At 34.3% G+C, this 16,986-nt stretch overlaps 2 protein-coding genes across 3 annotated transcripts; one reads left to right on the top strand and one right to left on the bottom strand.

Moving 5' to 3' along the window:
* Positions 1 to 7,000: 7,000 nt before the first annotated feature.
* On the bottom strand, positions 7,001 to 13,047 carry LOC137747260 (acyl-CoA-binding domain-containing protein 4-like). 2 transcript variants are annotated; one of them, XM_068487336.1, is made up of 14 exons: positions 12,709 to 13,047; positions 11,451 to 11,572; positions 11,120 to 11,197; positions 10,928 to 11,041; positions 10,703 to 10,769; positions 10,522 to 10,583; positions 10,144 to 10,283; positions 9,931 to 10,057; positions 8,878 to 8,992; positions 8,691 to 8,779; positions 8,291 to 8,374; positions 7,861 to 8,178; positions 7,722 to 7,781; positions 7,001 to 7,607 (listed from the first exon to the last, which is right to left on the bottom strand). In XM_068487336.1, the coding sequence occupies exons 2-14, from the start codon at positions 11,565 to 11,567 to the stop codon at positions 7,431 to 7,433; spliced, it is 1,548 nt and encodes a 515-aa protein (XP_068343437.1). In that variant the 5' UTR covers positions 11,568 to 11,572; positions 12,709 to 13,047; the 3' UTR covers positions 7,001 to 7,430. The 2 variants fall into 2 exon arrangements, with proteins under 2 accessions (XP_068343437.1, XP_068343436.1); XM_068487335.1 differs by having other exon boundaries at positions 11,451 to 11,576; positions 12,709 to 13,045.
* A 513-nt stretch (positions 13,048 to 13,560) lies between these two features.
* On the top strand, positions 13,561 to 16,986 carry LOC137748211 (glucosidase 2 subunit beta). The gene is made up of 6 exons (XM_068488324.1): positions 13,561 to 13,719; positions 13,810 to 13,923; positions 14,391 to 14,486; positions 15,672 to 15,854; positions 15,933 to 16,038; positions 16,142 to 16,986. The coding sequence occupies exons 1-5, from the start codon at positions 13,611 to 13,613 to the stop codon at positions 16,028 to 16,030; spliced, it is 600 nt and encodes a 199-aa protein (XP_068344425.1). The 5' UTR covers positions 13,561 to 13,610; the 3' UTR covers positions 16,031 to 16,038; positions 16,142 to 16,986.

Below are 16,986 nucleotides of genomic sequence, written 5' to 3'. Positions count from 1 at the left end.
ACTCAAAATGCATACCAATTATTATCCCAAAAAATGCCCCTAACAGAGCCTAACCCAGGCCCGTCAGCCAAACTAGTAGTTACAAAATTCAATCATCCATCCAACGCCATTAATATCAGAATACCAACCACCTTCTTCAAATCGCAACCAAAAATAAGACCAGAAATCCATTCTATTAGACGAAACCGCAAATTCTCAAATCAATTTCAAGTTCGATTCAAGTTTTCAAACAATAATCTATACGTCAAATCTAGAATTCCTCAAACAAAAATCTCCATTTGCAGACGAAAACTAAAAGAATTCGATAAGGAAATCGGAAAAATACAGGTACGAACCTAGAAATTTTGATATTCTTGACGATTTCTTACTTTCATTTACTACTTATGAATATTTGGATGTTTGAGATTCTTCAAAATGAATTATGTTTCTTAAATTTATGTTTCCAATTCAAAGTATTTTGATTTGCATCTAGACGAAAACACAGAAAAAAATTTGAAAAAAAAAAAAAAAAAGCAACAGAGAAGAAATAGATGTACATACCACAAAAATTCTGATATCCTTGATGATTTTACATTAATATGTATGTTTGCATGCTTTGAATTCATAGAATGAGCAATGTTTCTACAAATAGTATGTTTTTGCTTCACTTTGATAACTACTTGTTCTCTTATAACTTTTAAATAGTCTTTTCTTCCCCTCATGTGTTGGTTACTTTGCTTAAATAACTTAAATATAATCAACATTTTATTCCAGTGGTTCCAAAAACAAAATAGTTTTTTGTTTTTGTTTGGTAAACAATGTGGATCTAAATTAAATGTGGTGTTTTAGTTTATTTTCTTATATAGGGTGCCATATTATGATGTAGATCCATCAATACTTCAATCTTTTTAGTTAAGTTTCGAAAGTACTATGGGTTATTTTGTTTGATAAATAGTGTGGCCATGTTGTTGTGGATCCAGAATCAGTGTGGTTTTCTAGTTCACCATGATAAATAGTGTAGTTTTATAGTTCACTTTGATAAATAATGTGATCTATTCAATATATAGATCAATAATAGTTCAGTTTTTTAGTTCGCTTTGATAAATAGTGTGATCTATTCAGATATAGATCAATAAATAGTTCAGTTTTCTAGCTCACTTTGATTAATAATGAAGCTTTCTAGTTCATTTTGATAGATAGTGTGATCTATTCAAATATAGATCAATAAATAGTTCAATTTTCTAGTTCACTTTGATAAATAGTGTGGTTTTCTAGTTTACTTTGATAAATAATGTGTTCTATTTAGATATAGATCATTAAATAATTCAATTTTTTAATTCAGCATCATAGGTACTCTGGGTGATTTTGTTCTAATTTAAGAAACAACATAGATTTATTTTTGTTCTGTTTGATAAACTATGTAATCTATTTTGCTGTGAATTCGGAATTAGTGTGGCTTCATAGTTCTCTTTCATTAAAAAAAATTGTGGCATATTTTGATATAGATACATAAATAGTTGTCATAATTAAACTATGTTTATTTCTTACGGATGGAGGGAGCCATGAAACCCAGAATGAAGATTTAAGCTAATAAAAGTCCAGATAAGAAAAAGAAAAAAATAGCTCTAACTTCATATGTGCAACACAAGTGCAATATTTTTGAATTTGCAAATTCAATGAAATTGTACAAGCCGATGCTTCAACAATGCTTGGATGTCTATGATCAGTTGGGTAAGACACAATTTTGGAGTCTTATTAAGCTCTACATGGATGATAAGAGAAGCAACAAACTGATGTCCACCAACTTTTTTTTTCTTTTCTTTCGAATCATATCCTTACATGTATGTACATTATACAACTTCCGAATAACCAAAAAAGTCATTAATATCACACTTGGATGCAAACACACGCTAAAGAAAACCATCAGATTCCTTCCTAGAACACTCAACACTAATGTGATTCTTATTGTTCTTGAAATACTTCAAATCAAAACCACATTCAATAGAAAACTTCTTCAACCTATCTCAGAAATCAACACAACCTCCCCTAAAAACTTGCCCTTTAGATTCTATGTGACTATCTCATTCACATGACATATAATTATGCACACCATAAGAACCAAATTTTCCTAAATGATCATTTTCACTAACAACAATCATAGAGTCTGATGTATGGCAAGAAGAAGATATGCTTTCCGTAGGTAATTGAACCATATAACCATCACATGAATCCATAACCAATATTTCTACAATGGATTTCCCAACAACATCCAGAACCATCAACATATTCATAACATCAACATCACAATCTAACAGGCAAGTAAGATCTTCATTCAAAGCATATCGCAACTCAAAACAACCAACTCTCAAACCCTTAAACCTAGAACAAAGATCAATGCAAATCTGATTGAAGGTAGAAGTTGATAAAAATATAACTAAAAATGGATAAACCACCATATGTAAACTGAGCTAGTTTACCATTCTCCATAACTATTGAACAAACAAACAAACAATTATAAATCAGTATACAATATTTTATGCACATAACAATAACAACAACAAAATATAAACACAACAACAATTGTTTATTAATCTGTTGTAAAACTAAATTCAAATATTTGTAAAACAAAACAGTACCTATTTGTGAAACCATATACATATAAAATGAACCAAAAATAACACTATTTCTAAAAACAACAATCACAAAAGAAAAAAGAAAACTGAAAATTATTATAATAACCACTATTTTATAAAAAAAAATAACACTATTTCTGAACAATGTTAAACACATCAAGTGTGATGAACAAGAATTAATTCATAAAAAGTTTCTGAAAATGAAAACAAAAGCAATTTGAACAATTTAAACAAAAAAAAAAACCGAAAAATAAATCACAACTTACATGAGATTCTTCAAAATAAAAAATTGATAACTGATGATTTCAAAAATCGGAATCAATCTTCTAATATGATAACAAATGAACAAAAATATATAAGTCAAAAGAAAAACCTAAACATATTACATGCAAAAAATAAACAACAAAATCGTATTCAAAACTGCAAAATAGTGCCGATTACCTCCAAACGAAAATCTAATCAAACTATGAAGAAAGGCGATCCCATTACGGAACTCCAAGGAACCCTGATGAACAACACTGACGATAAGGATTCAAAAGTAGAATCTCAAAACATTCAACCACTGTGAAACTGTTCTGAAACAAAGGATTATGTTGTAAAAATTAGCTTAACAAAAACGAAGAACAACGATGATCCCGATTTGAAAATGCACTCTCAAAACATTCAACCAGATTCGAAAAAAAAATTTGAAGAACAGTGTAGAATGAAGAACTCTACAACTGTTATGCAAATAAACCTTCAATTAGTTCGGTTAGGCTAATTTCGAAATAACTAATCTAACAAAATAATTAAGTTAGGTTAACCAAATCCCTTAGGGGTAAAATTGACAAATCACCATCTTATTTTGGTTAGGCCATTCATTAGGGCTGATTTAAAAGTGGGTTTTGTACTAACCATTAAATAAACTTACAACATGATTTTGATTCAAAGCTAAAGTTTCCAAACCTTTTGGTTAGTTTTCCTATAAATTAAATATGAGACGTTACAATTCACTTAAAGATAATATAGGAAGAAAAAAAATTACATAAAAGAAATTAGTTTGACTTGGACATAAGTCAAGGGACTATAATTAGTTATTTATTTATTTTTTATCTTAGTTAAGGTTTTAGTCTAAAGATAATCCTTTTCAAGGATTAATATCTAGTTTCCTATTAAATTGTTATTTTAAAGTGATTTAGTGAAGAACTGTTATCTATAATTGTTTGGGCTTGGATTCATTTAAGAACTACTTGTGTTGGTGCGTATATATCTACATGTTACTCTAATTCAGCAATTGCTTCTAGCTCTAGGAGGCGCCTTTTGGGATGCTTGCATGTGATGTTTTTGTAAGATTTGCAGAGACAAAAGGATTAGGAGGCATCATCCAGTTTTTTCCCTCCTACCATCTGAACCACCATTTTCATGGAAGGACGATCCACCAGGTGCCACTGGAAGAACCATAGCCCTACAATTGCATTTTGGATTTTGGATTTTCTATATATCATTACTAAAATATGAACCAAGAAAATGAATGCAAATTACACTGCGCAGGTTTATTTTGAGGAGGAAGTGTCACATTTTTCTTTTTCCCAGTTAACTTGTTTATTGTTTATTGGTGATACATTATTTGGTTTGTAAATTTGGTTTAAAAGTTTAGTGTTCCTAGCATTATCCATTGGGTAATGCTTGGGAGACACATTTCTAAACCGAATTTTATAAACCAAATAATGCAGTTGTTTATGATTAGATTATCACTTAAACGTGATTAACATGTTTATTTCCTATTGGTGACATATAATTTGATTTAAAGTTTTGGTCTTCCTAATATTATCCTTATCCATTTAAGCGATTTGATGGTTTAATTGTGCAAAATTCCGAGGGTAGACATTTTTTAGTTTATTAATTAATTAATTTTATCAGTTCATACATCTGTTAAAGTTACTGTTAAATCAGCCATTAACTGATGATGTGATGCCTACTTAGACAATGACTGCACGCCACATGTCAATATGGGCTTATATGGATATTAAAACATTTAAATATACAAAAATTAAAATTAAAAAAAAAAAAAAAAAAACAACTTCTTTTGCCCCCTCCCTCATTCCCGTCCCCCTCCCTTCCCCTCTTCTCCTCGTCGACTCTGCGCACATCCACTCTTCCCCCTCCATCTTTGACTCCACCCACCAAAGGAGGAGGCAAAATTTATTTGATTTGGTTACGATTTGTCGGCCAGCCTCAATTGGCCGAAAAAATCACCTAACGCCAAAATTGCTCTAATTATACCAAAATGAAGATCGTGATGAGTGGAGTAAGTTTGATACCTTATCTGAGGTCTAATTTGGCCGGGAAATGTCTGAAACCACCCTTAGACTGCCAAAAACCCTATAAACGGTAATCATTGATTTAACTTCATCGGGACTCCGACGCCTCAACCATTGCTTGGGTCTTGTCCCTGGGTTCAAGAGAAGTTGAATGATGGTGGAGATTGACGGTGGAGCTTGCAGAAATGGTGAAATTGTCGCTGTGAAGTAGAGAAGTGGACAGGGTGAGTTCATCGCGAAACTGGGGTCAAACCCAGTCGAGTTTAGGTGGAAAACGAAGAGGAAGTGGCATGGTGATGATTGGTGGTGGTGAATGACTGTGAAACGCCGGAAAAATCGACGGGAAATTTGTCGAAAATTACGCAGGGAACCAGGAAAGGGGGGTGACAAGGTAGGAGACGGCAAAAATAAGTTTATATTTTTTTATTTTTTTTTAAATATTTTAATATATTATTTTAAACATTTTTAATATCCATGTGGCCCTATATTGACACGTGATGCTCAATTTTTGTCCACGTGGGTGTCATATCACCAGTTAATGGCTGATTTAACAGCAACCTTAATGAATGTATGAAACTTTCCAAAAATTATGATTTCAGGTACTACTCTGGAATGAAAAAAACTTGATGTACCAAATATTGAAAACTAAGAAACTGGAAAGTAGTAAACTGAGATTAACTCTTTATATTATTAAAACCTTTAGTTACTCTCGAGAGCATATACATGATACATTAATTATTCATTTTTCTCAATATTTTTATCGACTAATGCTAAGAAGATCACATATTCATATCATATTTACACTAAGAGGAGGGGAGTTCTGCTAAACCACACAATGAGCAACTGAATTTGGTATCGAATTCGTCATCCACGAGATTTGAACTTAAGACTTCTCACTTATAAGTAAAGAGGAATACGCCCAGACCGTAATATTGAGTGGCTATTAATGTATTATTTTATGTGATAAGTGATACACACAATCATCATTCAATAAGATAAATTTATTAATTGATGTGATAAGTACACATCACAATACAATCTATCTTATTTTGGACACTTTCCAGATACTAATCTTGTTGAAGCATCTTTGATTAGCTTTACATCTTTAAATATATATGATTTTATGATTCCACATGGATCTTCATTGTAATTTATTTGAACTAATGAACTGTACACTCTCTTGTGCGTGGGATGGTGGTGGTAAAATCAACTTTAACCTATTATTTATGAAAAAACAACTAAGAACTGGCAATTAGAAGATGTTATAGAGTGTCATTTAGTAATACGGTATATTCACACTTACTTGTATATGAGAGATTTTAGATTTAATTCTTATAGATGTAATCTTAAAACCTCTCCCCACGTTAAGTCAATGCGGAGAGCTGCCTCCCCCAGTCCTTTGCTTTCCTTGCCTTTTTGAGCAGATCTACTATGGAATCGATCTTTTGTTCTTGTAGTGTTTGCTGGCTTCCTTGACTTTGATGGTGTGAAAGTAGATCTGATCTGCATCATTGAGGCTGGCTGGGGTACATGCACTGTTCTAAAAATTTCCGTTATGTCCTGTATAGGCTGCTGACCATCGTTCCGATTAATCTTTACATGGCTGGCCACTGTCCTAAACCTGTGTTCTTTCTTTCTTTTCTTGAAAAGCTGGATAATTCATAACCATGGACGAAGCCCAATGAGTTAATAGAGAGCCCAACAAAGAAAGTAAGAATAACGAGAAAATAAGGGAAATAAAGAGAAACAAGGCAACAAGTGCCATAAAGTCATTCTGTTACAGACTCCACTAAATTATACAAAAAGTCGATAACTTTCATATTGCATTCTATATTTTTTTCAATAAAATGTAAAAAACTTGTTGAATACTTATATAAACACTCATTATATACTTGTTTTCCATGTTTTCAATACATTCTAACATTTTATAATATATATCATCTTATTTTGTAAGTGCCAGTGCCATTTATAGTGTCTAAACCACGGTTCGGTGTATTTATGCTCGTTGTTGATACTAGTATTTCGCAGAACCCTCCTCAAGCTAGGGTTTCTATCATGTACCAAATTTGTATTTGACCCCTGTTAATGAAATTAAGTTCATTCTCCAATGGCCATGAAAATTAAATATCAATCACTTTTTTCTGAGACCACGAGAACATAAAGAATTTGAACTGTATCATACATACAAATCCAACTACTCTATCAATTTAGACATGAACATAAACCGGACGACGCAAAAAAAAATATGATCAAATGACCGTTCATGAATCCCAAACAAACAACGTTTATATAAATCCTATAACTCAGACTGTAATTTTCATCCCTTTTACTGGCTATCTTAGTAAGAACACTTTCTGTAGGCCACCGCTTCCAGTAGGCCACTGCTGGGATCTGCCTCAGCTTCTGGAGGGAGCTGGGACAGATAACCAGGTATGTGAGCTTTCCATTTAAATATTCCGGCTCTGACTTCTATCATTTTCTCTTTTTGTCAAGAATTCATGCGCTGACCTTGCGACTTTTATGAGTCGCCACCACCCCCAGCAATCCACCGCCAAACCCCACCAGAACCTTGTCTTTGAACAGATGAGGCAAGCTCATCCCGTTCGAATGCAGATTTTTGACCCCGAAGTGCCTGCACCTCATCCTCAATGGACTGCACTGATTCTAATTTCTTTTGCAGTTCACCGATTTGAGCCTAGGAAAACAATATAAGAAAAGAATCAGCTGCTACATGGAACACATTACATTCGTAGAAGGCACGTCAAATGACCCAACCCAAATAAATTAAACAAGTTATGAAAGGAGAAACCTCCAATTTAAAGCATCTTGATCTCTCAGCTACTAGTTGCCCTTGGACTGAAAGAAGTTCCTGAAGGGGAAGGTTGAAAGGATGAGAAACTCTAAAGCACAATAATCACCTTAGTAACCAGTGTCTCTAAGGAGCATACCTTGGACAACTCAGTATGAGTATTGTTGACTTCTTCAATATTCTGCCCAATCCTGGAATTTTCTGTCCTGACTTCCGCCAGCGACAACTCCAGCACACTTTTCTCCTCTGTAAGGGCCTCTATCTCAACCGTGAAATCTTGTTCATAATGATGGTTTCCAGGTCCCTTGGAGTTCAGCTCTGCTGTTTTGAAATCCAAATTTTCTATTTTAGATAAGGCATATGCAGCAGTAACAGAAGCTGCTGCTGCAGCCGCTGCTGGTGACTGGAATATCTTGGGTTGTGATAAGTCCCTCAGTTTGGGCATCATTACGAAAACCTGTAAGAAAAGAAAGGCAATGAACAATAGAAGGGGATGCACAACACACCTCATGCGATGCAACATAGGCTTCTGAATAATAGGATACGAAACCTGGCATTAAGTAACATACCTCATTGCTATACTTCCCATTATAGCCACCAAAGGCAACCAAATGTTTCTTTCCATCTATAGTCACTGAGCAGACACTGAGTCCCTGTTTCCAAATCATATTCATTGCTCAATTACAAACCAATAAACTAGAAATGTGTACTTGTAAAGGGCATGATCCTAAACGATATTCAGTTACACCGAGAGCAACAAACCTTTTATGTAACAAAGCTGGATAACAAGTCATATTAAAGTAATGACAATACATCACAAGTATATTTTCGGCCCAGTATATTACTATGAAAACTGCCATTTTCTTTTAGTATTTTAGTGGAACTATATGTCAGTGGATGCAGTCATCAAAATTTCTTTCGGACTGAAACTTCTCAGAAAAACATATATAATCAAAGAAAGGAACAGACCTCACTAGCGAGTGCATCCCTTTGCTTCACACTGGTTGAGACTGACCACACTAGCTTAGACATATTTAACACCAGAGTTTCGGGGCAGCCTGTAAAATTTTACAGAAAGTATCATAGAAAGCTAGAAAAGTACATTTATCCAGTAGGTAAAAGCCACAATAGTACATATTAAGGTGCGCATATATACCATTTTTGTTATCTCCACCGCCAACTATATACCAGTTTTCATCAATGGTTATACCAGCATGACCAGCCCTAGGAGTCACTAGGTCACCCTGAATTTGTGGTTGGGACCACTCCCTCTGAAATGTAATGGCAAATTGTGGGCAAGAAATATAAGAAGAGAAAATACAACAATTAACTGGAAAACTGTGCAGCTTAAAAAGCATGGAAAATCAGACTACTAATAATGATTCAGTTTTCGGTTACAATTAAAATTAATTTTTCATTCAGCCTATACTTAGAACAGGTTATTTGTTAGTACAGGATGACATAATCATCTTTCAAGGTATGACGAAAAACCTTCAAAAATTATGCTCCTGAAACCAGAAATGTTTAAGTTCACCAAAAACTCATAAACATTCCACGATGTGTGGCATATGGTAGAAGGCAAATGGACAGACTCGGAAAGTAAATACTTCGCTTTGCATCATAGCCAATTTCTCTTATTGTGCAAAAGCCCACATATCCTAAAGTCTATTTGATACATGCAGTCCTCTACTTGTTCAAATGAAGTATGAATCTTCTGATCTCAAGGTTGAAAGAGAGTATACAGATACACACAATAAAAAAGCCAAAAACAAAAGTAAAACAAAACAAAAGAAGATGTTCCTAGATCACTCAACTGAGGCCTCTAGGTTTACAGCAGGATGGAAGCAAAAACATGAGATGCTCATTAATGCATTAAAAGGAGCTCTTACATTATATAGCACTTTTGGTAAAAATCGAAAAAGGTGAAAGAGAGATCTTTTAATTTCATAAATATAAGTTGCAAAATGGTCTCAGAAACTCATAAGTGTTGATAAAAGTTGTTGCCATCATTGGAAACCAACATATTAATTACCAACTAGCTATATTCTGCGTTAGTTTTCATTAATCACTTCAGTACGCTTCTAGCTCAGAAATCATCTGGTGAACTGAAAACTAATAAATTAAACATTTAAATAATGCATGTTTATGTGTATTTGAACAGACTGCACAATTTGTAAACTAGTCCTGATGTAATCAGTAAATCACTTACTGCTTGCAGGTCAAGTACATGAAGATCATTGAAGAAAGTAGCATGAGAACAACCACCAAAAATTAGAAGGTAGCGTTCTGCATGTACTGCAGCTGCGTGATCGAATCTGGGAGGTGGAGGTGTCTGCCTATCACAACATAAGAAAGGAATGCAGAATTCATAAAAAAACACGTCACAGAAGTTGTTTCGAAATAAAAGTGTATGGATATTTACGTTGCTTCCATCACATCCCAAGTCATTGTCTCTAAATCAAGAACATTAACATCATTCAACAATCTTCTGCTCCTGTCTTCTCCACCAAACATTATCAGTCTAGAACCAACCAGTGTGGTGGACTGGCCCCCACGAGCTACCTGAAAAATAATTTGCAAGCATACCAAACAGGTTAAATTACCACAGAACAATGGATCAAATATATTAGAGCAACAAAATTAGAGAAGGGATATCATATATGGAAACCCATTGCACTGTGCGGTTTGGCTAATATCAGTTTGCCATCCAGAAATTACATGGATGAATGCATACCAAACAGGTTAATAAAACAGTTGAAAGCACAAAGCACAAGGAAAAATAAGGATTCAGCCATCATACTGGAACATTTCCTGAGGTCTCGATGATGCCACAGACATGCGTCTCCAAATCGATGAACCAAACTACAAGTCCATTAACATTGCAAAAGCTTTTAAATGCCAATTAAAGTGCACTTTCAAATGTCTCACAAGAGCTAAAATATTATCCATGAACTAACAAGATGGCAGTTTTAGTAACAAACCTATTATTCTATCAGACGATTTCCTTGAATTTCCACCGAGAAGAAGAAGTTTATTTCCCCACCTAACCTGCCAAGACATAAACACAAGTGTTCAACTGGATAATGAAAACCACGTGAAATCATAAACGAAGGGGATGACGGCCAGACAAAATGCGAATAGGACATATACAAACAAATAATATGCACAGACAAACACAAAATAGTACTGTTCTCATGAACATTTACCATATTGTGAGCAGAAATTCCTGGAAGAACTTCCTGTAAGCCGCTGTCTTCAAATTTATCCGAATTGGGTTTCAGTTTAATGTTAGACCACAACAAATTTCTAAAGTCAAAGACCTGCAAGAAGAGTCCAGTACTACATTACACAAAAAAGATGAACCTCAAAGTCAAAATGTACATGAGCATGTACAATACCTGGACATCAGATAGGTTCCGACCATTACGACTCCCACCAATAATGTATAATTTTTCATCCGCTACTACAGCAGCATGCTACAGTGAAAAGAGAAATAGCATGGTAAGTATTGGTTGATCAATTTCCTTTTCTTGAAAAATAAATGAAAATATTGTTGATAAATAATGAAAGTATTTGATAAATATAAACAAAACAAGTTTGATTTTGCACTGACTTTAAAAAAATGACTTTGGGAATTACAAAAGAAGAAAAAAAAAAATGTGAACTTAAACAAAATATTTCTCTATGGTTTTAAGATAGAGCTTATCTAAATTTAAAATATATGCGTACCTTATACCGAGCTGGTGGTCGTGGACCAGAAACAGGGAGTGCTATCCACTGGTCATAGGGCAAATCTGTTCGCCAATTGCTGGTATCAACATCTTTCACAATCCCTTCGATTCCCATAGAAGCTGTCTGTAGGTGAACCAATTGATTTAATGTATTAAATCACCAAACGAAATAACTAGCAAAATAAACGGACATTACTTCCACCAACTTTTCATAATAAACACAGTTCCTGTTTGAGAGCATAAACAAAAAAACATCACCACTAAGTATCATTTCAGACATACTATGATAAAGACCCACTTGATATTGTAGCCTACCAGAAGGAATCCCCTAGAATGTAGCTAGTTACTGACAGCACAGAAATTTGAAAAGTGCAACATAAAAATTACTATTACTAGATTGAAAAACAAAAAAAATCCTGTGGAACCTAGAGTACTGCATATGAAAAGAATGACGGAAAGGAAACTACAGTGGTTTGAACATGAGCAAGAAAGACCTATTACAGTTTGTAGAGGCAGTTTTTTGTAACGAGAGTGAAACTTTATACTCTTACCAGCCTTCCGATTCACTTCAGTACCCGCCTTGTCCTCAGTAACGTCCAATTGTACTGTTTACTAATATTAGTTCCCATTCCATTTCTCATACAAAAAAAAAATTTACCATATATATTATGAAGACTCCAAAGGGATAAAAAAAAAAAAAGAATCTGAAAAAATTTGAAACACCAAGAAACAGATTAATGATCTGAGCTAACACTTGTATCCTTAAACTGTTCAGCAGCAACCAATCTTCTTCCTTTCTGTCTTGTTTCTCTCAATTTAGTTCAATTGCACAATTAGCCTCACGAGTATCAGTTTTCAAAGACACTAACAGAAACAGCGAGCAAATTTGGTTCATACGAAGAATTTATCAAACACTGAAATTGAAATTGATTGAATTCAGTTACCATTAAGCATGACACAATTTTTTTTTTACCCCAATCAAAAGAAAAGGACCAAGACTAATCCTTTGACAAAATTGCAACTGCCCAGTTCACATTTCTGTATTCCGAAACCAACCCATCATAATTCACGTCAAATCAAGATTGAATTTCTAATTTTCTCTCTCAAAAATCTCAGCAACCAAACAAAAATGTGTGTCCACCTTCATAAATAAGTTTACAAACGGACAATTCAATCAAGGGGATAAACCGTGAACCACATTAATGAAATGAGGTCATATTCTGATACGAAAAACGAGGGAAGATAGGATTATGCACCTTGAAATTGCGAGGGAAATACTACTGTCCAGAGGAGATCAGGGAGGAGATGGGCGGCCGGAGAGTTGAATCTGAAGCACAATGTTGAGGAGATCGGACGGTGGAGATTCAATAATTGGGAGGGAATAGAAGAGTGCCACCGTTAAGATCTGTTTCTGTATCCCCAGGCGGTCTGGCTTGCTCTGTCTGTGAGTGTCTCCGTACAGACCGACGGAATGAGTAGAAGATTAAAGGCGACGTTTAGACTCTGGGTTTGTATTGGAATTTTAGAGATTTTAATAAACTTATAAATTTATTTACGAATGTTTATGGAGTTTTCATTAATTTATAGACATTTTATTTTATGTAAAAATTTTAATTCAATTTTTTAAAAAAATTTACAGAAAGTTATGAGATTTGTAGATGATTAAAATGCAAGATGAAATTTTCAATTCTCTCGAATTTTTTAACTTTTTTTTCAAATTTTTAAAATTAATTTCTAATTGATTACAATATTACAATTTTTTTTTAATTCTAATTGAATACATCCGGATATATAAGAATTTTAATAAATTATCTCAAAACCCTCCTTTAATGCACTTTAAAATTAATAGATAATCATTTAAACTCTTAATTGAATACTCTTAAATCCATTACAAAATTTAAAATCGCTCAAAATCTCAACTGAATACATCTCTTAAATTAAATAGTGTTTACGAATAAGAAAATACTACATTAATTAATACTTAAATAATAATTTAATCATTAACTTTTATATCATTTTATTTATAAAATTTAACCTATTTTTTGGGTCAATAAACCTATTTTTTTGGTCAATACCTTCTTTAGTTCTTTTTGCCAAATTAAGAAAAATATCCCTTTGAAGAAACAAAAAACAAAGAAGGGGTTTCTGGCAGAAAGACATGGAGACGAGTTTCATCCGTCTTGTCTCCGTGTGTTACCTACTCACCTCCTCCTTCACCTCTCCTCACTCTCTCCCCATCCCACCTCTTCTTGGAGTTCACCCACTCGGTCTCTCTCTCTCTCTCTCTCTCTCTCTCTCTATATATATATATATATATATATGAAATTGAAATAATTTCTTCTCTTGTGTGGATGCAGATGAAAACTACTATGGTTCAGAGGTGATCTACTGCAGGGATGACTCCAAATCCTTCACTAGAGACCGTCTCAATGATGATTTCTGTGACTGCCTTGACGGAACCGATGAGCCTGGTACTCACTCGCTCTAAACTCTCAATTATTAATAACCCCCTCTTTGAATTTTTGTTTCTACATTCGCCTCGTAAAAATTTTCCATTTATCTTCCTGTCCCTAATTTTGAATTGGGTCATTCATTTATTGGTGAACGCCCAAATAGAAAACACAGGCACATCAAGGAGATTGCAATTTGCAGGGACTAACTTTTGTAACTCTACTGACCGGAATATTTGATCGGAAATGCCGGAAACTTGCAGTCACTGAGGAACTTTTAGGGTTTAAAGGAAAGACTAATTTTTCTGGTGTGTAAATAAAAAAGAAAGTATGGTAATTGGAGTAAACTGTAACTACCCCTTAATAATATTAGTTTCAGTTCTCATTTCCAAATTTTTCTTCCTATTTAAAGTTTTGTTTTTATGCTATGCATATAATCCCCTGTTTGTGTCCCCAGTAGTCATTTAAGCTTCTTTTGAATTTTTCAGGGACTTCCGCTTGCCATGCAGGAAAATTCTATTGTTTGAATAGCGGAAGTACTCCGCGCTTCCTATTTTCTTCTCGAGTTAACGATCAGGTTTGTGGTAAGTATCATATGTATAGTTACTTATTTGCTTGAATCGCATATTTATTTAAGGCTTTTCTTAATTAATTCTATGTAATACATGGCTCATGGTGCTTGCTGCTTAATTTTTTCAAACGAGATGAACTGATGTTGTAACACCCTAGAGATAAATAAGGGAAAACGGGATGTCACTTCTCTTGTAGAGGAGACTCGCTTTAAAGAAAAAGGGGAAACTCAAAACAATTTAAGTACTAGACCTTATTTTAAAGAATACATACTCAAGTCATACATAGGTAAGATGGTTTAAAGTAATTTAGCACCCTCCTAAGGTTAATGAAAAACTTCAAACATAACTTTAAAAAATGGGTAACTGTATTAGTAGTATACAGCGGGGACTAAGTCGTAGTTTACATTTTTATTTAAGTTGTGTTCTTTGATATTTTTCTTTAAACACTGGAGAGTGCTAAATTTCTTTAGACCATTTTTTACCTATGTATGACATGAGTATGTTCTCTCTATATAAAGTCCAATGCTTAAATTGTTTTGAGTTTTCCTTTTTTGCTTTAAAGCTAGTCTCCTCTATGAGGAAGTGACATCTAGTTTTCCCTTATTTATCGCTGGGATGTTACAGATGCCTTGCTTTGTGGTATTGCTATACTAAAAAAAAAATTGTTTTTGCTTGGATAACGTCCATCATATAATATCAGGTCCTTTGCCATACATTTCTTCCTCTGCTGGTGGACATATATATGTTAAGCCCTGTCAAGTTAGTCATGTGCGTGTTTCTAATGGATTTATATTCAAACACTAATTAGTTTTGAATGATTCTGCATTAATTCAAACTGATTTTCAGTTGCTCATTGTATTTGAATAATTGAATTCTATATGTTTTTCTCCAGCTTTTAGCTTGTATATATGAACACACTTGCACACTCGATTTGCTGTAATATTTCTTTACATGGTTTAAATACATGACTGCATCCAGTGTTGAGGATGGGCTTTCAGTCTGAATTCCGAAGCTCTCTAACTTTTGGCATGATATAGTCCCATTATCTCTAAGCTCTGACATCAGAAAATCCATGGCACTTATCCAGTTTAATTCTAAGCTCCGGTCTGGTCTAATCATGTGTTTGCTTTCCATATACAGTTCCATTATCCATTTAGATTTATGATGTTTGTCTGTTGCCATCCACTATTTACATAGATTGTTGCGATGGAAGTGACGAGTATGATGGTAGTGTCAATTGTCCAAACACATGCATCATGGGTGGGAATATTGAGTACAAAACCATCCATAGCTTCTCAAGAGTTGGTGATCTTGGGCAAATTGACAGAGAACAATCCAAAAGTGGAGTTAATTTGGACGACTTGATTCAGAAGCTTACAGGTAGTCTCTTCTTTCTTACTTGTCTTTTTATAGCTAAAATTATGTGTGAACAAAAGTTGGGGCTTTTCGTGTTTCCAGGTTTGAAGATATTAATCATCATACAAGTAGTTCTCACTTTTACTGTCGTGGTTTTCCGGATTCTCCGCCGTCGTACCAGATCTAAAAGAAGACGTTAGCCTTGAAAGTAATTCACTATTTCTATATTCTACTTTGGATAATATGGTTCACGACTAATCTTGTTGTTATCTCCTCAATACCTTACAAACATGGAAACAATATTTTCTCAGGTCGTATTGCCATAAATTGCTGATTTTTAATGGGATACTCCAAATATGTTCAAGGATTTCAATACACGAACTTGGCTTGCCTTGGGAGGGTTTACTATGAGCCCTATATTAAGAGAGTAATGGAAGCTTCACACTTATCCAATCGTTCTATGGCAAGAGTTTCACTGTACATCAAATTTTCGTCCGGCAGGCGCACACTAATGTATCTGAAACTTGAACATGCAGTAGATTATGCTGTAGGAGTTTCTGTCATTGCTCAGAGTTGCGTCTAGCTTGTAAAGTAGAAGTACTCTTTGTTCCATGTGTATTTGTAGGAGCAATCTTCTTGTTCTCTTGAAAAACTTCGACCGGACAAAACCTTCGGCTTAGGCAAACGAGTTGCTTGCATAATGTCGCGTGGATAAATATATGAAATGCCCTGCAATGATTTAACTGTAAATTGCAATAAGCAGGTGAAACCCCTGAACTGTAGGCTCGATTTCAAGTTGGAAGCATGGTCTCGACTCTCAGGAGGTTTTGTGTAAGGTACATAATGGAAATTATGAGAATGCGGAAAGAAATCAAAGAGTAGAAAGGTAAATTAAAAGGCATCTCATTTCATCCTGGTCGACTTGTATGCAGCTGAGAAGCCAAGTCGGCGGGATTTCAAATCTATCTTCCTATCGTGTCAACGTGACATCTTCTTATTGGATTGCCCTACATTTGACCGTGTGGCGCTCGTAGCAAAGATATTGTCGATGATACGGAGACATTGGCATAAAAAAAGATGCATATATGAATAAATTGTGGTATTTTTATGCGTAAGCGGAAACGAATTCTAATAAAGTACTACATATCAACGTCGT

The sequence above is a fragment of the Pyrus communis genome, chromosome 10 (genome assembly GCF_963583255.1).
Source record: "Pyrus communis chromosome 10, drPyrComm1.1, whole genome shotgun sequence".
NCBI lineage: Eukaryota > Viridiplantae > Streptophyta > Magnoliopsida > Rosales > Rosaceae > Pyrus > Pyrus communis.
Note: the sequence above shows the minus strand (reverse complement) of the source record. Positions and strands in the feature narration are given on the sequence as shown.